The following is an 11,258-nucleotide window of genomic DNA, read 5'->3' as shown; positions in this document are numbered from 1 at the left end:
CACAACAGAGACTGGGAGGACTGCGAGGCTGCAGCGCTAGATCACCAGGGCAAAGGTCAGGTAAGTAGTCCTGATTTTTGCCATTTTAAGACTTGCACACCTATAATTTAAAAAATCACCTGGAAGCTTAAAAAGCCCTTTAAACATACCACTCAAGTCTGAAACACCTATCAAACCCCCCCCCCCCCAAAAAAAAAACAAAAAAAACTATCTTCTACAAAAAAGAAAATTAAAAAGGAGGGTGGTGAAGCGCAGCTACCGCTTAGCCCTGCGAAGCATCTTCCCAGCAATGCTTGCACTGGTGAGGCGCTGCTACATTGTCTCTTAGGGTACTCACTAAATTCTTGGAAGATTGTGGTAATTATGACATGAAGATGCTATCAAAATAGTAGAAATCTCCTGCAGTGGCTGCCTGAAGCTTCCAATGGCAATGTTAGCTGATTGCGAGAAGGTTGTCCATCCGCAAATCAAAAGAGATCGTCTGATCCCTGGGGTAGATTGCTTTAGAGAAGGAATTATCCAATCGAATCGCACTCACTTTGGACATGCTACCAATACTGCATAAGTACTGCTATATGCAATAATTAGCAGGATTTGGTGCCCATCTAAAAGTAGGTTATACGAAGTTCTTCATTCGGTGGTGATGGTTGAAGTGTGTTTGGTCATGCGGTTATCAGGTCAGAATTGATCCTCTTAGCATGGAATTTCAATGTTAATGTTGAACTAACCCACGTCAGAGATGGGTATAGGAGCCATTAGTCGGACGCAGGAATCCTCACGTGTTTGTCAATGCTTAAAGTGACAACTTTGTTTCTGAAGACAAGGAGCATATTGTCACCTCTCTCTCACAAATAAAGCTCCATGTAAAACTTTCTAAACTTGTCAGCGTAACTTCTGTCTGGTTTAACAAAAAATTATTATTCAACAGCAACTGTTCTTTCAAATTCCAGTTCCAGGCTTTTAATTATTTACTACGATGACATTGAACAGAACAAAATGTCTGCTAGAGGGCACTGAAGCCGAATGACTTGTGTAGAACGCTATAGTATAATTACAGGGTGCACAAAAGGCTCTACAGTTAAAGACTTAAGTATAGACTGTGCTAACATCTAGCTGACTTCTGGCCCCGGAGACATGGTGAGAAGCCCTACCGACCTAATCTATGACATTATTAGTATTATCTATGTATACGCTGTATACTAGTAGCCGTTCCAAGAGAGGCTTACAGTACATTGCTTCAAATGTGGACTATATTGTTAGGCTGCAAGAAATCATTCTACACGCGCACAATACATAAATCTAGGTAGATTCGTGGAGAATACATTTAGAGGGGGTGCCCGACAATTTTTTTTAAGTTTAGCTGTAGAGGTGTTAAAGTAACAAAAGCAGCAGTACTTACCTGTATCCCCCGGTGATCCAGTGCTGCAGCCCTGTGGCCCTCCGTGTCTTTGTTTAGGAGCAGCTACCACCTGACCACTGCAGCCAATCAGAGGCTGCAGTGGCCACGTGCCGTTATTCTGGCATCACCATTCAGCTTCTGGGAGACAGGATGCCAAGGGAATGTCATGTGACTGCTGTGGCCTCTGATTGGCTACAGTAGTAAGGTGGTAGCCATTCCTAAACAAAGACCGGGAAGACCGCGGGGCTGCAGCACTGGAGAGAGGATGGGTAAGTACAGCTGCTTTTGCTATTTTAACACATCTGCAGCTATACTTAGAAAACTGTCAAACATTCCCATTAATGTTGTATGTTTTTAGGAGTTGTAATAGAGTCTCTGTAAGGAATTTTCCATATTCTGCTCACCATATTAACTGATTGATTTTCAAATCAATAATGTAGCAAATGGGAAAGTCACACTTAAAAGGGTATTCCCAATTTAAGCATTTATAGCATCTTTTGAGATACTCAAAGAGCTACTAGATGAGAAGGCTGTACAGGCGGTGAGACGACGGTAAAGACTCTTTTACAAAGATCGTTCTAAAAAATCATTTAAATGAGTGAAAATGAACAATAATCGTTCAATGTAAACGCAGCCAATGATCAAAAGGTGAAAGATCGCTTTTTGTTCATTTTATACAGACATAAAAATCATCGTTGACTCGTTCACCAATCGTTGGGTATAAATACCGACCATTCAGTCGTTCTCAGTCACTTATGCAGAAATGTGAGCGACTGAACAATTTCTCGTTTTAGCGAGCCGCGATGTATCTGCTGTATAAATAGGCTGCATGAGCGAACCCCACATCGTTGGCTCGTTCACACGAGAAATCGGCAGGTCTAAACGGACCTTTAGGCTGTTACCCTTCCTTCCTGATGTCATCTGCAGCTCTCCACTCCCACCCATACCTTACAGACACACAGAATCAGGATGTAAAACTTTTCATGCTGCTCCAGACCTCACACAAGTGCTGTCATCTAATATGGTACCGAAAATACTGGCAGTCAAAAGTTTAAATTAGTTCACCAGGGGGTAGTAATAGGCATAGCTTGGATATTTTGGGCCCCCATCACAAAAACTATATATGTATCATTCATTTACCTATCAATGCCACTGTATGTAAAGAGTAAGTGCACTTTTTACAAACTTCTGACAAAAGTGTTGATCAGTTGGGGTCCCGCTGCCAAGACCCCCGCTGCCTGCTTTAATAGAGTGTCTGCAGCCCTCACCCAAGCACTGTGCCCCTTCTGCTGTTTTGACTCCTTACTGGCTTCTCTCAGCAGCTGAAGACCTGTCGGACATCCTGCCAATATTATATTCTCAATAATTATTAGGCTAGGTTCAGACGTGACAGATATGTGCTAAATACGGATTATGTCATGGAGTTCACTCTATGCATTGCCAATTACGCACAAGAATCAGCATGTTGTAGATATGCAGCATGCCATAATTTAGACTTTTTCTGCTACATGCTGGTTGGGGTTTGTAAAATCCAGTATTATACTATAAAAGTATTGTATCATAGATTTACAGTATAGTGCTACTCAGTGTTCTGAATATACAACTGTATGTAACAAGACAGTAATAAAGATATATTAGTAATAGTAAAAATATATATATTTTTTTTATTTTGTGAAACTCCAATCACACCTGTATTCATGGTCTGGGGTCACTGCTGTTTCTTCTAGGTTTCACAATGTCACTGCCCAGCACCAAACCAGGAACCCATCGGTGACCACCACAAATTTGTACAGACCCGTGGGTTCTGTTTTCACTAAATCTCTTCCAGACACTTCTATAGAGGATTTAAAGACCCCGTACATATTAGACTTAAGTTATCCAAACTTGCCAATAACAGCGGGTCGAACGACTTTGTATTTGAGAACGGCTCAATTTTCTCCCAACAAATGATGTCAGCGGGAAGAAGGATTGGGGACATTAAATTTAAACACCTAGTACTTTTATTTCCTGGGAGATAAGCCAGCGCTAAAGCGGTCTGCGGTATAGCTGCCTAAACACAAGAACGTTCGGCCAAGCTGAACGTTTGTGTGTATAGGAGGAGGGGGGGGGGGGTAGAGACAGTTGGAGCAGCTGTCAAACAAACAACTGTTCATCTGATAGTTGTTGGAGGTATATGGGCAACAGCCAATCAATTCTCTACCCATCACTTTATACCTATGGTTGTCACTCGCCATGTAAACCAGCAGCCCAGCTGGTATTAATGCTTTGTTACTGCCAATGGCAAGTGCAGGTAATTCTGCATGATACAACAGTAGAAGCACAGTCAGATTACTTCATATTTGTATTGGATACTCCTTTACCAGGCTGCCCAGCCCTATTATCATTAGCGATGTCCAGACAAGGTCACTGGTGGAAACTGGCACCAGCTGGGTATTGCAAATGGATGAGAGAGTCACTCAACATACAGCAGGCAAACATGTGGTCAGCGTCTGCCGGTACAGCCCCGAGAGTCAAGAGCGGAGGTTAACAGAGAATAAACTTACAGGAAGTTGGTGACTGTTGGTGACAGATCGTACTCAGTGTAAAGTCATACCCCAAACCACATCCACTTCTTGGTGTGCATTTAGAAAAGTCAGTTTTGCTGTGCATTTTGCAATTTGCAAATCAGAAGTTGCATCGATGAAAATACAGAAACATTACAATAATGAAGTCCAGATTAGGGTGTGGTCAGTGGCAAACTATCATATGGGCAGTTTAGGCTGCAGCCAAGGTCCCGAGGCTCTCATATGGGGAGGCAAGGAGGGCTATCAGCCATCAAAGCAGTACAGCCAATACTGCCATCAGGAATTAGCTTCCGGTGCCATCCGCCATTACTTATAGGTCTCGCTGCCTCCTCCTCCACTGCGATGTACAGAGTGCTGCAGGAGTAGATGTCTGTGCCAACACGGATCCAGAGGACGGTCCTCCAGGAACAGTAGTCATCAGACTAAGCCTGAACTGCCTGTTTTCTGTGGGTGGGAAGGAGGGAGGCACACCTTGTAGCTTGTGAAGCTGCTGCCTGTAAGATGTTCTGTACAGGCAGTAGCTTTGGAGGAATATTTTATTTTTATAGTTTTCATAATCTTGGTAGGGACTCTGTTCAAAGAGTCCCCTGCAACACACTATCTGCTCTGGCCTCCCATAGAAATCCCTCTAGTGCTACCTTCTCATCCCCCTTGCCTACCCCACAGAGCCTTTGGCAGCTTTGGTCTCCGCCTGTTCCCCCAATCCCTAAGTACCTCTGCTATTTCACATTCCGCTCTGTCCCAAACACTTACTCAGAGCACCTGTCACATACTGTCTCCCTACTGCCCCCCACAGAACTGTCCCGATCCCAGAAATGGTTGCAGCACTCATGTGCAGTTCACTGCTAACATGACCGCTCAGCCAATCGTTGGCCTCAGCGGACATCTGTGCATGAAAGACACCTGACTGCTACAGTCTCTTCAGAGATCGGATCGGCAGGGACCAGAGAGAAGCAGGATGGGGTAGGCCATTTGAAAGGCAAGTATGTATTTTTTCTATTTAGCACCATTATTTTTTTCTTTGATGTCGGAACCTCTTTTACTGTGTATGTAATATCTGCCACGACAATCACTTACTGAAAAAACGATTTTGATTGATGTTCACTGTAGAAGTCCATGGCTTCAGCACTAGAATACAAAACATGAAACTGTTTAAATTGCTTATGTCACAAACAATAAACTGAATTACAAATGAAATATCTTCTCCACTGAAAATGTTTCAGCTATCTCTTTGCACTTTTACAACTAGCAGAATTTGATATACTTGTATACCATATAACTGAAGCTGGACATGCTCACTGTTACTGTACGTGCTCTACAGATCTCATCAATGTAACTACAGGAATGGGTGGAGCAGTAAAACGTAAGGATAAAGGTCCCTATGAATCGTCATTAAAGTGATTTTCCTGTTAACATAAATGCCTTTAACCCTAAATCTCCTAAAAATCAGTGTTGAAATGTGCTGAAGACTACCTAAACCTGCCACTGAAGGGGTTAATAGAGTGCCTTATAAAACATTCAACAACTTTGTACAACCCAAATTCCAAAAAAGTTGGGATGCCATGTAAAATGGAAATTAATGTAGCATATGTTGTTCAAAAACCTCTATATATCGCTCAGCATTCATAGTGTCTTTCATGATGTGCAAGCTGCCCATGCCATAGGGACTAATGCAACCCATTACCAGCAGAGATGCAGCCTTTTACACTGTGCGCTGATAACAAGCTGGATGGTTTCTCTTCCCTTGGGTCCGTAGGGCACGGCATCTGTGGTTTCCAAAAAGGATTTCTAATTTTGATTAATCTGACCACAGAACAGTTTACCATTTTGCCTCAGCGCATTTTAAATGAGCTTTGGCCCAGAAAAGATGATGTTTTTTTTAATTGTGTTAATACATGTCTTCTTTGCAGGATACAGCTTTATCTTGCATTTGTGGATGGCACAGCGAATGGTGTTCACGGACAGCGATTCCTGAGCCCATGCAGTGATTTGCATTACAGAATCACGCCTGTTTTTAATGCAGTGCTGCCTGAGGACCTGTAGACATTGAGCATCCATTATTGACCGTCAGCCTTGTCGCTTGTGCACATAGATTTCTTCTGATACCCTGAATCTTTTCATGATATTATGTGCTGTAGATGGTGGGATAGTCAAAGCCTTCACAGTTTTATGATGAGGAACATTTTTCTGTTTTTCACAGATTGTCTAAATGGTCAGAGGTTCAACAATGTCTCTTTCAGGGAAGGCCTCTCGAACATGCTCTTTTTACACAGTAATGTGCCTTCGTAGAAAATTGACCCTCTAGCTATTTGTCATTAGCACCAGTTCCTTTTCCAGCCTTTTGTTGACCCGGTCTCAACTTTTCTGGGATGTGTTGCTGCCATCAGTTTCTAAATAAGTTAATTTTTTAAAAGTGCAATGGAAAGATGTCTCCCTTTCACCTTCTGCAATATGTTCTGTTTTATTGTGAATAAAATAAAGATATATGAAATTTCGAAATCATTGCATTCTTTTTTTCTTTACATTTATTTACATTTTAGACAGCGTCTCGACTTTTTTAAAATTGGTGTTGTAAGTATGTTAAAAATACTGCACCATTTCTTTTTAATAAAAATACATTTATCTTATACCCTATTTCTAGGAAGTTTTGACAAAAAGCAGGACTTCTTAATGCTCTTGGTTCCTGGATAAGATGCCTGAATCTACACAGTTTGCAACTACTCTTTTTTTCCAGAGAACCTCTTTATTTCTGGTACTAACCAAGGTTGCTATTACTGTATTGTGTCCGTAGACTTCTATAGAATTCATGAATGGGTGAGTGCTGCCTCTGATTGGTCACAATGCTCAGCCAATCAGAGGCAGCCCATTCAGCAGGTGGGGATTTTAAATCCCTGCCTGCTGAATACAACTGAGAGCAGTGCAGGGAGAAGAGCCGGCTGGACGCGGCTGAGCCCTGGCAGCTGCAGAGAGGGGAGTATACGTTTTTTTTTTTTACACTTTTTAAGTATGGTTTTCAGGGAAGGGCTTATATTTTAAGCCCTTCCCCCCAAAATTACTACAGCGCTGGCCGGCAGCCCATTGCTTTCAATGGAGACAGCTGTATTGCCGGCTCCATTGAATTCAATGGGAGAACATCGTTCTCCTCTGCCACAGCTGTGGCAGAGGATCACGATCTTCAGTATATGTTCTCAATGAGGTCGGCGCTGCTGCCACCGACCCCATAGAGCGCAAGGTGAAACCCCTGGATGCAATAGCATCCAGGGTTTCCACATACACAGAACACTGATTTGTCACAGAACACAGTTACATGCGTTCTATGAATCGTTGTGTCCTATAATTTTTGCCGCATGTGTTTGTACGCATGAAAAATTCGCAGATGTGACCGCTCCCATTGCAAAGCATTGGGTCTATATAGATGCGGATTGCAAACGCAGCTGTCAGACACGCGTACAAACGCCCGTGTGACTGAGCCCTTAAGCATCCATTGACAGCAATGGGGGCCGTCCTTGTGGAATCAGCGTTAGAATAGAGCGTGCAGCGATTTTTCTTCCGCTCTTGGAGTACGCAATTTGTATCTACGAGTGTGAAGGAAAATTCAAAAAACTACATGCCTTCCAATGCCCGCATTTTACCAAGGATCGGCCATGCGCACGCCGATCATGGAATCGTCAATTTAAATCTGGTCATGCGAGATTGGTTTAAGATTAAACACTAAATTTATGGTAATTACTTATGAGCAGGTTTATCTTTTACGTTTTGTTTTTTGTTATTCTGGATCATGTGACTATTTATCGGCTGGTTTATCTGTTTCTAAGGACTTTGTTTTAAGTCTCAGCTTCCAACATGTGTCTGTGATTTGAGGTAGGAGCTTCCTGCTCCGATATGCATCTTGTTGGACACCTTTTTTATGTACAATAAATGCTGATTTATTACATTGCTGCACTTAAAGGGGTTGTCCCGCGCCGAAACGGGTTTTTTTTTTTTCAACCCCCCCCCCCCGTTCGGCGCGAGACAACCCCGATGCAGGGGTTAAAAAAGGACACCGGAGAGTGCTTACCTGAATCCCCGCGCTCCGGTGACTTCTTACTTACCTGCTGAAGATGGCCGCCGGGATCTTCTCCCTCGGTGGACCGCAGGGCTTCTGTGTGGTCCATTGCCGATTCCAGCCTCCTGATTGGCTGGAATCGGCACGTGACGGGGCGGAGCTACACGGATCCGGCATCCTGCACGAGCGGCCCCATTGAGAAAAGAAGAAGACCCGGACTGCGCAATCGCGGCTAATTTGGCCATTAGACGCCGAAAATTAGTCGGCTCCATGGAAACGAGGACGCTAGCAACGGAGCAGGTAAGTGAAAAACTTCTTATAACTTCTGTATGGCTCATAATTAATGCACAATGTACATTACAAAGTGCATTAATATGGCCATACAGAAGTGTATAGACCCACTTGCTGCCGCGGGACAACCCCTTTAAGAAGCATTCTATTTTAGTGGTTAACACCTCCACTATCTATCTAACTATTGGGGAGTGTATGTCCTATTTTTTTCCATTTCAATTTGTGGTCATCGTCAAGCCCTGGACTTTACAGGAACATTATTTGAATGAATGCAGCAAATCGTTGGAATACACACATGCTTGAGAATTGTTGGACCTGCAGAACAATAGACTAAGGCGAGCAGTATCCCTTTTATTCATGAGTTCCACACTATCCAGATCTACTATCCAAGGAGGCGCTCTGCCTTTTTTGCCTTTTAGGACCACATGTATAAACAGGCCTCAAGAAGCAAGAAGTTCATGAAAGAGTTGAAGGTCATCGCTTATTATGGCTGGTCACATATCAAAGTGGACCTGTAATGTCCAAATACTCGCAAATGTCCCAAAATTTCCCAACCAGACAACTGCAGTACTTTGCATTATTCACTAAACGAAATAGATCCAAAGAGCTGATCCAGATTGAGCTTTGTATATGTCAACTACAATGTGCTGCCAGACATCAGAATAAACATCTTAAGGTTAAAGTCTGTACTGGTGAAAAAGACAGTAGGTCGCCAGGGTCTGATGAAAGATTGTTGAGGCAGCAATGTACAGATTGAATTGCAAAAGGCATGAGCCAAGGAGTAATGCGGCTATGTGTTATTTCTGAAGGGCATCAGAATCCCCTCACTACTCTTGCTATGGCGATGCCATTACTCAGTAGCTGATATTTGGTCCTTCTTTATTCAAATGACAAGTATAATCTAAAATAATCTTCTATATTATAAAATAATCTACAAGAATCTTCTATGATATAAAATAATCTTATGGATAGACATTTCCATTATTTTTATCTATAGGGCACCCTCCCACCAGAGTTGGGTCCAGGACATTTTGTACTACTTGTTCTGCACTGGTTGGTATATTTGGGTTGCTAACTGGCCTTTGAATAGCTTGCCATATGAGTTTTTCCCCTCCGTGTGCCCTCTCAACCACTCAGTACAACCAAGTTAGGATCAATTTCTTATACCTAACCCTTTGGAAAGTGTTTGCAAATATGCCCACTTGTTCAGGTTAAAGGAACACTAAACCTAGAAATAAATCATAACCATGAACAGATGATAATCTTGACCCCACTATTTGTTAGTATGCCATAATAGCCGCAGCTCTTCTTTTCGGTTGATAGATGTGATCCTGAGCGTAGGTCCCCTTTTTGATTTCCATATGCTCTAATAAGGCACATGGATAATGGTACACGAGACAACCCATTTAAAAGAGAGCCGATTCAAGTTATTGCACAAACCAAAAAAAAAAAAGCAAAAGCCCCATTTACAAGCCAAGTTCTTCAAAAATAGGGATCTGATGAACATTTTCATCAGGACAATTCTCAAAACTGCAAGGAGTGTCATTGTTGCTTAGTTCTTTACTGTAAAAGCAGTGAGACTATGGAACTCTCTGCCTGAGGACGTGGTGATGGCACATTCGGGCTCAGCAGGGGCTTAGATATCTTTCTTGAGCGTTACAGTATTATATGTTATAATCCTTAATAATTTCAAGAGATATTGATCCAGGGATTAGTCCGATTGTCAGATTAGAGTCAGGACGGATTTTTTTCCCCCTAAATAGGGAAAATTGGCTTCTACCTCATCAGGGTTTGTTTTGCCTTTCTTTGGATTAAACATTGGAGGAGAAGTTATAGGCTGAACTGGATGGACATATGTCTTTTTTGGTCTTACATATTATGTTACTATGTTAGTGATGTCTCCCATCAGAGCTTGTGTAAATGGAAAAACCACCAAGAATGACATTTACCCACTGTGCCACAGATAATGAGAATTTTAGCAGCAGCAAAATCAATTAATGTCAGCAATCAAAAATACCTTATCATTTATAGTTGTTTTCCTAAAAATGACCCAAATACTAGGATTTAGCTAGAGCTATCTAATGACAACATACCGAATCAGTGTTTGCTTTTTATCATTGCTTTTTCCAACCATTTTAAAGTCTGGTGTAAATATTTAAAGAATTAGGAGAGCTAGGATCTCTATACCCAGTATCCTTATCTGCAGAGGAAATTCTCTATGCAGTATTTGGCCTGAGGCTTAACTGCCTAGGGAGATGAAGTGCAAGATAACCTAAATAGAGACATTGTAGTAAGTTCAGAAATACAACTGCTCTCGACTGCATTTACTTGTCCTCTACTTGTAAGCTAGAGTTTCTGCAAAGGTCAGAATCATGTAATAATGGACAAAAAGCTTAAAAGCAATATCTGCTGTGTTGTAGTAAAAATCAACAGTAAACTCGTAAAAAAACAGTTATTATATGTAATTGTTATATTATTATTTATTGTAAAATGCTACTTATTGCATGGTGATATACATGCAAAAACAAGGGGTTAAAGTACATTACATATAAAGAAGAGGAATAATAAACATGAACTAAGTGACCTACAAACAGAAAGATTGAAGACCCTTCCTGGAGGGGCTTACGATGTACAAGGGAAAGAGATAGTAGGCAAGGGTAGAAGTTGCTCATAAAGTGGTGGCAGCCGAGTCACTGTAAGTTGTAGAGTTTTCTGAAGAGTTAGATTTTCAAGCTCTTTTTGAGACTTTCCAAAAAGGGACGGAGAACTTAATGCGTTGGTGTAGTGAATTCTAGAGTCTAGGTGATGCACAGGAGAAAAAGTGGAGAAAGCTGTGCGAGGCACAGACGAGAGGAGAGTAGAGGAGGAGGTATTTTGAGGACTGGAGGTTACATGTGGGGAGGTATCGGGATACTGGATCAGAGATGTATGGAGGGAACAGGTTGTAGACAGCACTGTA

General features: G+C 42.0%; 1 protein-coding gene across 1 annotated transcript in view; it reads right to left on the bottom strand.

Annotated features, from left to right (window-relative positions):
- NME7 (NME/NM23 family member 7) overlaps positions 1-11,258 on the bottom strand; it is a 127,548-nt gene that overhangs the window by 64,466 nt on the left and 51,824 nt on the right. Inside the window, exon 5 of the mRNA XM_066600002.1 lies at positions 5,041-5,091. Within this exon, the coding sequence (XP_066456099.1) occupies positions 5,041-5,091 (51 nt within the window). The remainder of the gene's footprint in view (positions 1-5,040; positions 5,092-11,258) is intronic.

The sequence above is a fragment of the Eleutherodactylus coqui genome, chromosome 4, assembly GCF_035609145.1.
Source record: "Eleutherodactylus coqui strain aEleCoq1 chromosome 4, aEleCoq1.hap1, whole genome shotgun sequence".
Classification (NCBI taxonomy): Eukaryota; Metazoa; Chordata; class Amphibia; order Anura; family Eleutherodactylidae; genus Eleutherodactylus; species Eleutherodactylus coqui.
This window is presented reverse-complemented; position numbering and strand designations above follow the sequence as displayed.